Below are 17,016 nucleotides of genomic sequence, written 5' to 3' on the forward strand. Positions count from 1 at the left end.
CACAGGAATGGAAGAAAGACTAATGCTTAGAAGTGCAGGAAAAGTCATGCAGATCTTCCAGGTCTGCTGCAAATTCACACACAAATAACAGAGGAACTATGCTGCCAACAGCATTTACTTCTCTGCCTTCCTTTCAGTCTGTATTACCAGCAACTGTCTGCTAATGCTAAATGGCTTTTAACCCTTCTTGGATGGAGTTTTGGTCACCCCAATACAAAAAAGATATTGAGACTTTGGAAAGAGTTCAGAGAAGAGCAACAAAAATGATTAGGGGCCTAAAACATATGAAGAACAATTGCAGGAACTGGGTACAGTCTAGTGAAAACAAGACACATGGGTGACATGATAGTAGTATTCCCATACTTGAACAGTTGCCATAAGGAAGAGAGGACTAACTTATTTACCAAAACACCTGAAGACAAGACAAGTAACAATGGATGGAAACTAAGCAAGAAAAGAAGCAACCTAGAAGTGAGGAGAAAATTCCCAAGTGTGAGAATAATTAACCAGTGGAACAAACTGCCTTCGGAAATTGTGGGTGCCCCGTCAGTGGAAGCTTTTAAGAAGAGAGTGGACAACCATCTATCAGAAATAGTATAGGTCTCCTGCGAGAGCAGGGATTAAACTAGATGACTTCTAAGGTCCCTTCCAATTCTATTATTGTTACATCATGTGATGAAACTAGTTCCTGTTATTCTTGGTCACCTTTTGAGTTTCTCTGTGGTAGTTCTGACAAAATACATTCACAGCCATTGACCCTGCTTTTACTGTGGCCTTTCACCTTTGCTACAGCTCCACCTCCTCTAGAAATAAAGAAATAAAACTGCCATGGTAAGGCAAAATACAAACTATATTATGGAGTTTGGAAAGTTGTGCCAAAACAGCAACTGTTGACTTATTCAACAACCAGTGGTTAAAAATAGTATGACCTGGCAATGCAACCACTTTCATTAACTTGACTTAAAATGCTATATTGTAGCACAATTCCCTTTTTAATTTTTTTTTACTTTCCTTTTTTTATGACTGAGCACCCCAGCCCCATAACCAATAGAATCTGGAGTCCCTGTATTCTCCATATTTATTTTTACCATTATTATGAGTATTTCTGACACTGCATGGAATCTTGTTTAGTCAACAGTGAGTATTAACAAAGCTCAAGTGTTAAAAGAGGCAAGAGGGCCTCCCTGAGAAAAAAACAGTAATTTGTGTTCCAATATACAATATAAACAGTTTACCAGATACTTACTAGCAAAGATATGTACTTTATATAGTATATATAAAGAGAGAAATGAGAAGAGAGAAATGCTTCCTGCTTATGCAACTTCATGAGGAAATAATAAAAGTGTTTTTACAGAATTATAACCTTTACACTTTGTGTCCAACAGATAGTAGTGTGTGAATTAATACCAGTGCAACTTTCTATGCCTCTTCAGAAAAGCCTCTATCCTGACACCAAGGTATGGGACGAAAAGTGGCCATTATTGGGGCAGGAGTGAGTGGGCTGGCCTCTATCAAGTGCTGCCTAGAAGAAGGACTGGAACCTACCTGCTTTGAAAAAAATGATGTCATTGGAGGACTTTGGCAATTCACAGTGAGTAGCACTAATTCCAATTTAAAATGCTGGAAAAAACCTAACTGTAGTCATTCTATAAGCAACAACAGAGAAGAACTCTACATAAATCCAAAGATTCTGGAGTTTGGGATTTTTTTTCTGTGTGTTGTGGGGCTTGTTCCATCAAAGAAAATTTGGGGCCTTTAAACTAAAATACAGGTCATCCTTGACTTACAACAGTTCATTTAGTGACCTTTCAAAATTACAACAGCACTGAAAAATGTGACTTATGACCGTTTTTCATAGTTATAACCTTTGCAGCATCCCCATAATCATGTGATCAAAATTCAGATGCTTGGCAACCTGTTCATATTTATGATGGTTGCTGAGTCCCAGGATCATGTGATCACCTTTTGCGACCTTCTGACAAGCAACGTCAATGGGGAAGCCACGTTCACTTAACAACCAGGTTACTAACTTATCAGTGATTCCCTTAACAACTCAAAGTCATAAAATGGAGCAAAACTTAACAAACGTCTCACTTAACAACATAAATTTTGGGGTCAATTGTGGTCATAAGTTGAGGACTACCTATAACTGTTTTGCCCTCCAGAGATCATGTTGCAATGCTTAAAGTATTTTTTAAAGCAACACCCATGAAATAATAGAAAGAGACCAAAAAGAAAGCAAGAGATAATCTTGCTCTGAGCAGCTATAAGATGCTGTGATTAAGTTATAAACTAACTTGACTGTGGAGGAAAGATATATATACAAGAAGCAATATCTAACTACTGACATTGATGTCAGAAGGGTCCAAGGGTGGTACCAAGACAGGCAGACTAAAGAAAAGGAAAATAAGTAAAAGATGAAGCTATGGGAGGTACAGAGAAAAAAGATGGGAGGAAGCATTATAAGCAACTCTTTGAGAAAGCTGCACTGCTGCCAAATGCAATCAAGAATTCTGTGTGTCTTTTTTGGATGGGAAGTAAAACACATGAACCTTGTCCAAAGAGCAGAGATCCATCACTTCCATCTGGAGACCGGCCCAATTCTGCCAGTTCAACCAAAGAAGAAAATAATAAATAGTCCAGCCCTTCAGGAGATTCTCATTCCTATAGGCAGTTTGCCATGGATTTTGTTTACCTCTGTCATCACAAGTTCAGAGGCAGCAGTCAGAGATTGTGGGGCTCTTAGTGGGAGGGCTCAAGTGAAAGCTGGTTGAGAAGCTGACTGTTTCCAAAGTTGGCAGGGAGATAAAAACCCTGAATTGACTACAGGCAGTCTGTAAAAAATTAGGAGACCTTTCTTTAATTAAGCATTGTTGAGAAACAATGAGAAAAACTGCTCTTCATATTGATAATTCCCATAGATTTTAGCACCTTCATATGTTAAGATCTGTGGGTTGGACATATAAAAAATTAAATTAAAATTAAAAAGTAATTAAAATAATAATTAATTAAAAAAACAAAAACATCCAAAAGGCAGATTAAATGGACCACTAAGTCTTTTTCGGCTGTCAGTTTTCTATGTTTCTATAATGAAGCTCAGGATATACGCATTTAAGTGGTTGTATGCACATTGACTTCACCACACAGCTGTTTTTTTATAAACTGAGTGCCACACACATATGAAGCTGTACATGTATGATATATATTCTCAGATGATGGTGCATAAGTAGGAGATATTAAAACTTCCTACTATCATATTTTACTAGCATAGCTTAGATATATTAAAACACCTTTGTAAGCTTTCCTGTTTGATGAAAGACAAAGAAACCAGGCATTCTCTCATTCCCAAACTATCTCATTCTGGGAATCACTAAAATGACATTCTCAACACATTTTCACAGATAGAAAGCATGTCTACAGATATCACTGTGTCAAAGATACCATTTTTATGTTTTTAAGTCTCCCTGCACCAAAAAGTATTCTTTGGAATGAACACATAAAAACATATCTAATTAAAATTTGATTGTAGAACAAGGGTGTCAAACTCAATTTCATTGAGGGCCGCATCAGGGTTGTGTTTGACTTTCGGGGGCTGGGGTGGGCATGGCTAGGATGGGCTGGCTTGATGTCATTCATATCGGGGGCGCCTCTGGTTGCCCGAGTGCTCTGCGAGCACTCCTCTGCCAGCACTCCTTTGCAACCCTTTGCCAGTGAAAATGGAGCCTGGGAGGGCCGTGTGCAGCCCTCCCAAGCTCCATTTTTGCTGGTAGAAGCACTGTGGGATGGTCCTTTGCTGTTTCCAGGGCGGCCCTACGGGCCAGATCTAAGTAACCCACGAGCCGGATCTGGTCCCTGGGCCTTGAGTTTGACACTCTTGTTCTAGAAGAACCTGAATAGTTCCAATGAAAAAACAGAGCAACTTTGGTCTCCCTAATGGGCTGTTGCTAGAATTGCTAGAATACAGAAGCTGATCTCAATCCAGTTTCTCAGGGATATATTCACTTAGGTAGTTTGTAAATGAAAAATACCTAGATTTTTCATATTGTTTCTTGAATTATTTATAATATAGCATAATGGAACTCGGGAGGGCTGCAAGCTCCATTTTCACTGCCAAAGGGTTGCAGGATGCTGTGGCAGCCAAAAACAGAGTTCAGGAGCCCATTTTCACTGGCAGAAGCACCATGGGCCGGTCCTTCGCTATTTCCAGGGTAGCCCTGTGGGCCAGATCTAAGTACCCTGTGGGCTGGATCTGGCCCCTGGGTCTTGAGTTTGACACACACCTGTTGTAGAATAAGATGAAAATGTAATGTTGTTTTATTTATTTCTTTAATATTTACGTTAAATGCCATTCATTTTGCTGTCCAAAGCTGAACACCTAAGGTCATTAAAATAAAGGTAGTCAGAATTAAATAAAACCAAAAACCAAAACCAAAGGGATGAAATTAACTTACCTTCCCTACTGGTTTGCAAATGTTTGTGCGCCATGCACACGCTTGCTTTGCTCATGTGTGCCATTGTCTGCACATGTGCAGAGGCTTAAAATGTCACAAAAAAGCGACATCATGATGTCCGCACGGATGGGTGGAGCCTCCTACAGATTCACCTGAGCCGGATAGAACTGGCTGAATTTTACCCCTGGATTTATCCCATGGCTAAAGCAGATTACATATAAATAGTAAGGTGCATTGCAAAGCACTTTCAAAAACGATGTTTAAAGGTTTATAAACATTTTACTATATTATATACAACCATTGTACAGGACATTCCTGAAAAGGGAAGGACCAATGTTTACAGATCTGTGGTGAGCAATACGTCCAAGGAAATGACCTGCTTCAGTGACTTCCCATTTCCAGAAAGCTGTCCTAACTACCTACATCACTCCTTAGTCCTGGAGTACCTCAAGGATTATGCTAAACATTTTCACCTTCTGGATTGCATTCAATTTAAGGTGAGGGGGAAGTAGATATTTCTGCAACTGTCAGAATAGGAAAAGACTGTAAATGTTAAGTGACATTTCAATCACTATGATATATTAAAATATAGAATTCCATTACAGTAGAGAAATTGCATAGAACCATAGAATCATAGGGCTGGAAGGGACCTGCTTTAATATCTAGGCAGCTGTCTCTGGGAAGCTTTCTGCAGTCTGCTTCCTACCCCTATACAGTATTTATTTATTTATTAGAATTTTATTCCACTGTTATACCCAGAAATATAGTGTTTCTATTCATGTGTACAACACTCTTCGAGTGGATTATAACACATCTTGTAAAAACCTGGAGTTTATACTTTAGATTGGTTTAGATAGAAAAGGGGACACACAGTTCCTGCTAGATATGGATAGCAGTAAGATTTATTACTAAACCAAGAATTTCTTCTGTGCTTAGTGCTCTTGTTAACTGTTATGCCTTTTGAGTAGTTCTACCTTCTTATCTAGTAATCCTTACAAATCTCAATAGAACACAAAATAACAGCAAAATTGGGGATGTCATCACTCTATAATGATGCCGAGTTATTTTGTTTTGTTTGGGGGTTATACAAGACTATAGTATACAGCATCAGAAAACATCCGGATTTCAAAACTACTGGACAATGGGTGGTCTACACAGAGGCTAACGGAAAACAGGCATCAACTGTCTTTGACGCAGTTATGATTTGCAGTGGCCATTATACAGAAGTTAATCTACCCTTAGATTCTTTTCCTGGTGAGTTTTGAACAAATTTGCTTAATACAAATAAATTAATGTGATTATGGTTCCAGCTATTTTAAAAAAACTGGTCTTGCTGTTTTATAATGCCAGGTTGATTCAAAATAAAATAGATAATCCATGATTTGATCATGGGTGAAAAAACCAATTGCATTCCTTGGGGGAGGGGATGACAAAAAATGACTTTAAAATAGTACAGGACAGCTTAACAAAGGTAACATGCTGCATGTTGGCCTACCTTTGCAGTTTAGTATAGAAACTTCAGTTTATATAAAAATCAAGAGCCAAACTGGTTTGGGGGGAAATGCAAAGAGCCTGTATCCTGTGGGTGCTCAAATTATTGCACCAGCTGCTTGTTCATTTCCTGTCAAAATGCTGTTTGTAAGTACTACAAAACTTTGGTCCAGGTTAGTTGAGAGAATGTTTCTTTCTATAGGAACTTCTACAGTTACCGAGAGCAGTGATGACGTTTACCTACAGGGGGTTGATCTGGCATTGACTCAGGTCAAGCCTTCTTGGCTGACACTTCAATTCTGTGGAATGTTTTTCCTGAAGAGTTCAGGGTCCTGATATTTCCATTAACTTTTAAAAACGTCCTTAAAACACATTTTGGTTTATAACTGTTGCTTAATTGTTAATTATTCATTTTATTTGCTTAACTTGTCTTGGCTTTTAATTGTTAACAATCTAACATCAAGATAGTTGTTATATTATAAACTGCCAAGAGACTTTAGTGGCCAGCTGTACCCCAACTTAAAATAATAATACAGGCAGTCCTCAACTTATAACACTTCATTTAGTTACAATGGCACTAAAAAAGTGACTTATGACCATTTATGACCTTTGCAGTATCCCCTCAATCAAAATTCAGATGCTTGCAACTGGTTCATATTTATAACCGTTGTTGTATCCCAAGGTCATGTGATCACCTTTTGTGACCTTCTGAGAAGCAAAATCAATGTGGAAATCAGATTCACTTAACAACCAGATTACTAACTTATCAACTGCAGTAATTCACTTAACAACTGTGGCAAGAAAGATCACAAAATGGGGCAAAACTCACTTAACAAATGTCTCACTTAACAACAGAAATCTGGCGTTTCATTGTGGTCATAAATCGAGGACTACCTGTAGTCTTCCCTTTGTCCTCCATAGGGGATTAGCAGAAGAAATGTGCCCAACCGCTCTAAGATATTTCATCAGTGGCATTCAATCAATCAGAATAGAGCGGGAAGGGAACTTGGAGGTCTTTCAGTTTAACCACCTGCTCAAGCAGGAGGCCTATTCCATTTCTATCCAGTCTTTCTTTAAAAACATCCAGTGATGAAGAACCCACAACTTCTGAAGGCAAGCTATTCCACTAGTTAATTGTCCTCACTGTTAGGCAGTTTCTCCTTAATTCCAGGTTGCTTCTCTCCTTGATTGGTTTCCATTCATTGTTTCTTTTTCTTGCCTTCTGGTGCTTTGGAAAATAAGTTAACATAACATAACATAACAACAGAGTTGGAAGGGACCTTGGAGGCCTTCTAGTCCAACCCCCTGCCCAGGCAGGAAACCCTACACCATCTCAGTCAGATGGTTATCCAACATTTTCTTAAAAATTTCCAGTGTTGGAGCATTCACAACTTCTGAAGGCAAGTCGTTCCACTTATTGATTGTTCTAACTGTCAGGAAATTTCTCCTTAGTTCTAAGTTGCTTCTTTCTTTGCTCAGTTTCCACCCATTGCTTCTTGTTCTACCCTCAGGTGCTTTGGAGAACAGCCCGACTCCCACTTCTCTGTGGCAGCCCCTGAGATATTGGAAAACAGCTATCATGTCTCCCCTAGTCCTTCTTTTTGTTAAACTAGACATACCCAGTTCCTGCAACCGTTCTTCATATGTTTTAGCCTCCAGTCCCCTAATCATCTTTGTTGCTCTTCTCTGCACTCTTTCTAGAGTCTCAACATCTTTTTTACATCGTGCCAACCAAAACTGGATGCAATATTCCAAGTGTGGCCTTACCAAGGCATTATAAAGTGGTACTAACACTTCACGTGATCTTGATTCTATCCCTCTGTTTATGCAGCCCAGAACTGTGTTGGCTTTTTTAACAGCTGCTGCACACTGCTGGCTCATATCTAAATGATTATCCACTAGGACTCCAAGATCCCTCTCACAGGTACTACTATTGAGCAAGGTACCACATATACGGTATTGGTGCATTTTGTTTTTGGCCTAAATGTAGAACCTTACTTTTTTCACTGTTGAATTTCATTTTGTTAGATAGCGCCCAATGTTCAAGTCTGTCAAGATCTTTCTGTAACTTGAGCCTATCTTCTGGAGTGTTGGCTATTCCTGCCAGCTTGGTGTCATCTGCAAATTTGATGAGGTCCCCATCTATCCCTCGTCCAAGTCATTGATGAAGATGTTGAAGAGTACTGGGCCTAAAACAGAGCCTTGGGGTACTCCACTGCATACTTCCCTCCATGTGGATGTAGTTCCGTTGAGGACTACACGTTGAGTGCAGTTGGTCAGCCAGTTACGAATCCATCTGGTGGTGGTGCTGTCTAACCCACATTTTTCTACTTTATCTAGTAGTAGGTTATGGTCCACTTTATCAAATGCTTTACTGAAGTCCAAGTAAATTATATCGACAGCATTCCTCTGGTCTATTAATTTTGTCATTTTGTCAAAGAATGCGATAAGATTAGTCTGGCATGATCTGTTTTTGACAAACCCATGTTGGCTTTGGTTATTACTTTGTTTGCTTCTAGGTGTTCGGTGATTCGTTGCTTGATTATCTTTTCCAGAATCTTCCCCGGTATTGAGGTCAGGCTGATAGGTCTGTAGTTTCCTGGATCTGTTTTTTTTCTTTTTTGAAGATGGGAACTACATCAGCTCTTTTCCAGTCCTCTGGCAGCTCCCCTGTGCTCCAGGATCTTTGAAAGATATAGTTCAGTGGTTCTGAAATCACGTCTGCCAGTTCCTTCAAAACCTTGGGGTATAATCCATCCGGTCCTGGTGATTTGTACTCATCTAGGGTAGACAGGTGTTCACTTACCATTTTCTTCCCTATTTTAACTTGTGTTTCTAATCTGTTTTTTGTAGTGCTGCTTTTGATAGGTTGGATTGTTTTTTCCTTTTGTGTAAAGACAGATGCAAAATATGAGTTAAGTAGATCTGCTTTCTCCTGTTGCTTGTCATCTTCTTGCCACTTTCTCCCAGCAATGGGCCAATTGTTTCCTTGACTTTTTCTTGTTTTTAACATGTTGGAAGAAGCTTTTTGTTATTTTTACTTTTGTCGCTAGCCTTTGTTCATTGTGAGCCTTAGCTTTCCTCACTTCATCTTTACAGGCTCGGGCTATTTGCTGATATTCTGCCTTAGTTATTTGCCCCTCTTTCCACTTTTTATATTTGTCCTTTTTGTCTTTCAATTTGTCAGATAGTTCTTTATGCATCCATGCTGGTTTCTTTTGAGATCTATTATTTTTCTTCTTCATTGGTATTGTGTTAGACTGCGCTTTTATAATCTCACTTTTCAAAATTTCCCAAGCTTCTTGAGTCGTTTTCCCCCTGAGGATTCTCATCCATTGAATCCTTCTCAAGCTCTCTCTAAGTTTATTGAAATTAGTGTCGTGTCCCACTCCTCCGCTGACAGCCGGGTCAGGGAAATCCGAATCAGGCTTGCCTCTGCAGCTCTGCCCAAAGTCCTAGCAAAGTCCTCAGAGCAGGCAGGAGACCAGTAAGTGACTTCAGCAAGATAAGTTCGACTTTTGCCTGACTCAGAGACTGCCAGAAAGCAGATCCTTTATATAGGCCATGGGGTGTGGCTCCATGACTCAGCACTCATTAAGGCCTGCCCCTCCCTTCCTTCTGTTGCCTCCGCCTATCCAGCCTTCTGATGCGAGGGTCACACCAATCAGCAGCTGTTGGGAATAAACCCTCCTCAGGCTCACATGCTGTGGAGGAGGGGGAGGGGTCTAGCTGCTCCGTTTGCCTGGGCATGGAGTCAGGGCTGGGGCCGGGAGATGCTCCTTCTTCTGCAGTTTGTGTGGGCATGGAGCCAGGACTTGGGCCGGGAGGCATACATTCCTCAGTGTTCGGGAGCAGGTAAGAAGGCCCCGGCTGCTCTGAGGGCGGGCAAGACACAACAATTAGCTCTCTTAAAGTCCAAGACTCTAGTTTGACTTTGTTCTACTACTTGTATTTGCTTAATGTTGAATTCCAATATTGCGTGGTCACTTGCCCCCAAGGTTCCTGTAGCTTCAACACCTTCTATCATTTCATCTCTGTTAGTGAGAATTAAGTCCAGTATGGCTGATCCCCTTGTCGCCTTCTCTATTTTTTTAAGTTGACCTCCTCTTCCTTGTTGTAGCCCCTCAAATACTGGAATACTGCTATCATGTCATCCCTAGTGCTTCTTTTCTCTAGACTGGCCGTATCCAATTCCTGCAACCATTCTTCATAGGTTTTTGGTTCTAGGCACTTAATTATCTTAGTTGCGCTTCTCTGCACTTTTTCCAAAGTCTCAACATCTTTTTTGTAATGTGGTGACCAAAACTGGATGCAATATTCCAGGTGTGATTTCATTAAGGATTTATAAAGAGATACTAATACTTCACATGATTTTGATTCTGTGCCTCTGTTTATACCACCAAGGATTGTATTAGCCTTTTTGCCTGTTGCCGCACACTGCTGACTCATGCTTAAGTGATCGTCTACTAGGATTCCAAGATCCTTCTCACAGTTAGTGTTTTTGAGCCAGGTTTCACCTAATCTGTACTTATACCTTTGGTTTTTCCTGTCTAGGTGTAAAATTTTGCTTTTCTCCACATTAAATTTCATGCCATTAGATAAGGACCATTGTTCAAGTCTGTCAAGATCTTTTTGGATTCTGAGCTTGTCTTCCTGTTAGATTAGTGTCATCTGCAAATTTGATGAGTTCCCCTCCTATTCCCATATTTAAGTCATTTATGAAGATATTGAAGAGTACTGGGCCTAATACCGAACCTTCTGGTACCCTGTTGCTTACTTCCGTCCATATAGATGTGGTACCATTAAGGACTACTCATTGAGTATGGTTTGTCAGTAATCATTTTTTTTTAATTGAAAAAGTTTTACAACAAGCAAGTTTTTTTTAAAAAAAATTCCCCCCTTCACCCTCCCCCCTCCCTCCCCTTCACCCTCCCCCAGAGACTTCCCAGAGCAAAATACAGGGTATAATATCTAACAAACATACGCTGAATACTACAAAAACCATACCCCATAATTCCTTCTCCCCCATTGATCCCTTAACTCCCATTCCCCTTTTAAACTAATACCCAAATACAATACAATCCCTACCATCACTCATATGCTATTTGATACTTTTTGGTCTGATACTTATTTTGAATATAATCAATCCATTTTCTCCATTCCACTATGTATCGTTCTTGTGAGTAGTCTTTCAAATACGCAGAAATTTTTGCATTTCTGCTAAGTTTGAAACTTTAAGTGTCCATTCTTCAATTGTAGGCAGTTCTTCGTTCTTCCAATGTTGCGCCACCAAAAGTCTCGCTGCTGATATTAAGTTCAATATCAATTTAGTCTCTATTACTGTACAATCCGTGATTATGCCTAGTAAAAACAGTTGTGGCATAAACTTTATCTTCTTTTTCAAAATATTCTGCATAATCCACCATATTTTAATCCAAAACGATTTAATTTTTTTACAAGTCCACCATATATGATAATAAGTAGCATCTTCACAATCGCATCTCCAACATTTGGGTTGCACATTCGGATACATACATGCCAACTTCTTAGGATCTAAATGCCATCTATAAAACATTTTATAAAAAAAATTTCTTAAATTTTGTGCTTGAGTAAATTTAACATTCCTAACCCAGATTTTCTCCCACGTTTCCAACATTATAGGTTGTTGAATATTTTGTGCCCATTTTATCATACAATCTTTAACTAATTCCGTTTCTGAATCTATTTCTATCAAAGCATTGTATAACCTTTTAATATGCATTTGACTTTGAACTCTAATTTGTTTTACCAAATTTTCCTCAATTAGCGCAATACCACTTTTCGGGTCCATACTCCATATAGATTGCAATTGTCCATACTGAAATCATGTATAATTTTTCCCTTCTTGTTTCAATATATTCAAAGATTTCAGTTGTAATTTACCCTTTTCCACAAAAAAAGGTCTTTGTATGCAGTCTCCTTTTGTTTTTGTTCTATATTTATATTCTCTATTGCATGTCTGGGGATTGTCCATATAGGTATCTTATTATCTAATTTATATTGATACTTTTTCCAAATCCTTAACAAAGCATTCCTGAGAATATGACTTTTGAAAGTATTATCTACTTTCTTATTATATACTAGATAAGCATGCTATCCATATAACAAATCATGACCTTCTATATTCAAAATTCTTTCTTCCGTTAAATTAAACCAATCACTAATCAATGACAAAACAACTGTTTCATAATATAATTTCAAATTAGGCATTTTTAACCCCCCTCTTTCACGTGTATCTATCATTATTTTTAGCTTTATTCTCGGTTTTTTACCCATCCAAATAAAATCATTTTTGGGGCTATCCTGGATCACACTAAAATCACCTTTCTAGTCTTAGCATGTATAACTTGAATAATAAATAGCCAGTGGGGAAGGATGTAGTGTTATCCGGTCTGGGCAAAAAGCAATTTTATTACATGTTCTTGCAATATCAGAATTGCTGTCCTCAGAATTGCTTGCTTATTTTCAATGGGAAAAATGATTACAAAAGAAGATTTTTCTCCCCTGAAGAACAGCAGATCCGGAAAGCAGAGAGGCAATTATAATGGGAATTACAGACCTAAAGCTACTTATCTAACCTGTTGTCTTAGTCTACCCCATTTCTATTTATGTTCTCAAAATTACGTAATTCCTATCATATCTTTTTGGATTTCAATATTTTCATAGATGAGAAATGGATCATTACAATCACTAATTGAGGCAGAAGATTTAAAAGGTTTAGAGACAACGAAACAATTTTCCCTGTTACATGGAAAGAAAACAGAAGGAAATCAGTCCCATTTACAGTTGAATAAATCTGATAATGTCAGAGCTTCAGTAGACCAGGACTATATAGTCCAGCATAATATCCCCAGTAGACCAGTAGTGGGTTTCAAATCCCGTCGCTACTGGTTTGCTTGTGGGCGTGCGCGTGAGCTTCCCGCCACCACCACTACCAGTTTGCCCAATCCAGGATGAACTGGTAGCAACCCACCACTGCAGTAGACACAACCAAATGCTTCTAAAAAACTCATGTAGAATATCAAGGGAGTCAATATAGAAAAGGACATTTTAAGGTGTTGCAGAGAGGTAGTATATTTGCATTCACAGATGCTTTGAAGCCCATTTGAGAGGATTAAATCCAAGGTTTTGGGCAGCCATTTTTCATACAGTTAAAAAATGAGGCCATGTAGCCGCCTCTTGCTATGGTACAGTATTTCCCCTAACTTTCTTAGCAGATAGCCTCTGATATATATATGAATAGACACTGTAAAGTTTAATAAAGAACCTTTGGCACTGTATTGAGTAGCTGGTAATAATGGAAAAAACTTTTATTGTCAGGGAAAAATATCTCATGAAACGTGACATTGTCTTCCCTGTCACTTTGCAGGATTGGAAAACTTTAAAGGTCATTACATGCATAGCTGGGAATACAGAGATCCAAAAGGGTTAGAGGGTAAAAAAGTTCTGATACTTGGTGCTGGGAACACTGGAGGTGATGTTGCCGTGGAAGTGAGCCGCACAGCTGCCAAGGTATTGTTTGCTGAATCAATGACTGCTATGCTCCTACTCTTCAGTAGGAATAAGTGGTCAACTTGGAGTTGTTGTCATCTTCATCATCTTCACACAATATCAATTTTAAAAGAGCAGAATCAGATGCAGTGAATCATGGTTTTGCCATATCTTTTGTGCAAAGACAGGGCCTACTTTCACTCTTCCTTTCATGAGGAGTCATATGCTAAGTGCATGGCAAATAAACATTAAGTGCAACTTTTATTACTACAGTATTTTCTTCTGAATCGCTGACTATGACTGGCATAGCTAGTTCAACAAAGCTGGTCTAAGCACCTGCATCTTCTGAAAGCTTTCATTTTATCTGTTTTTATGGTGTTACTTTAGTTGTTTTCTATTTCCTCCAAGTATAGGTCTAAAGACTTTGTTCAGAAAACTATTTCTGGGCTGAAAAATCCTAACAAAAGGTCTGGTGGTTGATAGATATCACCAAAAAGTTCCTGTTTTAAGACATCATAATGATGCAATCAAATGTTCTTTGACTACAGGTAGTCCTTGACTTACAACCATTCGTTTAGTGACCATTCAGTTACAATGGCATTGAAAAAAGTGACATAACCGTTTTTCACACTTGACCATAGCAGCATCCCCATGGTCAGGTGATCAGAATTTGGATGCTAGGGAACTGGTTTATATTTATGATGGTTGCAATGTCCTGGGCTCATGTGATCAACTTTTGCAACCTTCTGACAAGCAAAACCAATGGAGAAGCCAGATTCACTTAACAACCATGTTACTAATTTAACTGCAGTGATTCATTTAATAACAGTTAGCAAGAAAGATTGTAAAATGGGACAAAACTCACTTGAGAGCTTGTCTTGCTTAACAACAGAAAATTGGTCATAAGTCGAGAACTACCTGTACCTATATTTCAGAATTATTGCCCCTCTTATTATTGCTTTCTAATTATTTCTTGAAAATATTGCCAAAATTGTTTAGCTTGCTATATTCTGTAGCCTCTTATAAGTTATCCATTATTAGGTCATATTATTCTCATATCCTTAGTGGTAAGCCTGATATAATATTGCTCTTCCATACTATGTGCCTCCATTGGATATTGTTTTAATGTTTTTGTTTTGAATGTATTAGTAATGCTGTCTATCTTACCAAAGGATTTAACCTCCTTTTTGCTTTTTACTGCTAGACTAGATCACTTCCCACTCATCAGTAGTTGAAGAATTCCTAGGAATGCTCTTTTCAGTTTTTCGCCCCTTAGGTCTTTCTCAGCACCAGAAATGGAGCCTGGGTACTGAGTCGGATGTCAAAAGCTGGCTGGCCAAATGATATGGTCTTCCAAACTCGATTTCTATACTTCATTCAAAGACTTCTTCCTGTCAGCATTAGGGACAAGTTATTGGCAAATAAATTCAATCAATGGTTTAACCATAAGAATTATGGATTGATCCCTATTAAAAGGTAATCTCTTTTACTATGCATTACATTGTATTTGCCAAAATGCTGAGCTTAGAAAAGATGAAGTCTGCTAGTAAGTAAAAACTAATTTCCTATTTGCAACACAGAGGTCCGTTGTCAATTTCTTCCCCCCCAGTGCATTTTAACAAACTTCCCTTCCTCAACGGAAATATATACTCTTAAAATCGCTAGCTAGACTATTTGTTGATTCTTGAGCCTTTTCCCAAAGCGATCTGTGAACTATGTTTCTGGAAACTTCTCAAATTCATATTGGGCAACTTATTGCTTATGATACATATAATTATTTTTGCTTTCTCAGAAAAACAGATTGTTGAACTGAACACTAGCTCAGTTACAAGAGACGTTAAAAGCAGAGTATTATTTGCACATTGATGATTAAAAGGAATGAATTTAGAAATTTTAGAACTGAAGATATTATATCTATAGGACTCTGTACCAAATCTATCACCCAGGCTAATTCAGGCTGATCACTTGTTGGAAGAAATATCCTTCTGGATTCAGTTCCAAGTGGGGAAGAAAGACACTGGAAACAAGGAGACTGCTTGGAAAGATGATTTTTAATGGTGGACACGACCACATGGTTTGAGGTCCTGGGGGGAAAAAAGGGAAGAGATGCTGATAGTGCTCCGGTTTTATGCTCTCTCTGAACTTTTGAATTTGAGCTTGTATTCTGATTGGTTGTCAGACTCCCATAGGGCCATACAAGGGCAACTCCTGTCCTAAGTCCTGAGTCCCAAGTTTAGTTGACTCTTGCTGGGTGATGATGTAATGAAAGGGCTTTGGGATTTATGGGTCTGCCTGAAGGAGGTAGATCTTTGTTATGTAGAATAGACTGGCCTAGGCCTTAATGGCCCATTAACAAAGGTGTGGGGCTGGGTTTCTGCGTCCCTTTAAGGGAAATATTCTGTCCTTTTAGTATTTCCTAAAATATCTCATTTTCCTACACTGTTAACAACTTGATTGCCCATCTGCTAGCCAGTCAACTACTTCACTAGGGTCACTTCTCATATCTCATTTGGAGGATAATCTATGCCTGCCATACTGAAATCTGACATAAAAATAGGAGGAGAAAGGATCAAAATTCTGCTATCTTCTATCTAATTCTACCAATTGAAGAACTAGCCAACGTTCGGAATTATTTAATATCCAGGCAAGCAGTTAAGGGAGGTGGCGGAAGTAAAAAGGTATGCTGACATTTTTTTGTCTGGGCAATGTGAGTCAATGTAAGTCTTTCAGAAGCAAAATAGGGTAGTGGGGATAGTTGAGCTAACAGTGCTTCTTTCTACTTTTGTCCTTTCCAACAGTTCATTGACCTACGTCATTATAAATGACGAACTGCCCAGCTGCATCCTCTGTGGTTCAGTGGTTGTAAAGCCAAATGTGAAGAGGTTTACTGAGACTTCTGCCATATTTGAAGATGGAACCATAGAAGAAAATATAGATGTGGTCATTTTTACTACAGGCTATACTGCTTCATTTCTCTTCCTGGAAGAATCGATTCGCAATGTTTGCAAAAGTAGTACATTCCTTTATAAACAAATATTCCCTCCTTACTTGCAGAAGCCCACACTTGCCTTCATAGGTTTTATATCAGTAACGGGATCTATTCTACCAGCAGTGGAACTTCAGGCTCGTTGGGTTACAAGAGTGTTTAATGGTATGGCTAATCTATAAACAGTATATTTCAACTTTAAGTTGCTTTCCAGTTTAATATTAATATTACATTTAATGCTAAAAGATTCTCATATTTGTCTGCACCCATGTGAGCTTTAAATTTTATGAAGCCAAAAATCATAGAAATCTCATCACAATGCTACATTGTAATTAAATGGCATGTTAGTTTCTAGAATGCCAGCTAAACATCTGGCCTCTTTATTGTGAGATCCATAAAAACACAATTAGGGGGACATTGCAAACGCATTTTTGGGGCTCAGCCCTCATTTTCAAGATGGTCTGAAATATGCTAATATTTAGATATTGCATTACATTATATTGTATATGTTATATGTTCTGGTGATTGCTGAGTCTCATAGGGTGGAAGACTGGATAT

The 17,016-nt window shown here is 38.6% G+C and overlaps 1 protein-coding gene across 2 annotated transcripts in view; it reads left to right on the plus strand.

Annotated features, from left to right (window-relative positions):
* LOC131195441 (dimethylaniline monooxygenase [N-oxide-forming] 4-like) overlaps positions 1 to 17,016 on the plus strand; it is a 52,677-nt gene that overhangs the window by 26,610 nt on the left and 9,051 nt on the right. For both annotated transcript variants that reach the window (XM_058177346.1, XM_058177347.1), the window contains 6 exons: positions 1,434 to 1,591; positions 4,760 to 4,948; positions 5,543 to 5,705; positions 13,351 to 13,493; positions 14,749 to 14,948; positions 16,271 to 16,623. In XM_058177346.1, the coding sequence (XP_058033329.1) occupies positions 1,460 to 1,591; positions 4,760 to 4,948; positions 5,543 to 5,705; positions 13,351 to 13,493; positions 14,749 to 14,948; positions 16,271 to 16,623 (1,180 nt within the window). In that variant the 5' untranslated portion in view covers positions 1,434 to 1,459. The remainder of the gene's footprint in view (positions 1 to 1,433; positions 1,592 to 4,759; positions 4,949 to 5,542; positions 5,706 to 13,350; positions 13,494 to 14,748; positions 14,949 to 16,270; positions 16,624 to 17,016) is intronic.

This window comes from Ahaetulla prasina, chromosome 3 (assembly GCF_028640845.1).
Source record: "Ahaetulla prasina isolate Xishuangbanna chromosome 3, ASM2864084v1, whole genome shotgun sequence".
In the NCBI taxonomy this organism is placed as follows: domain Eukaryota; kingdom Metazoa; phylum Chordata; class Lepidosauria; order Squamata; family Colubridae; genus Ahaetulla; species Ahaetulla prasina.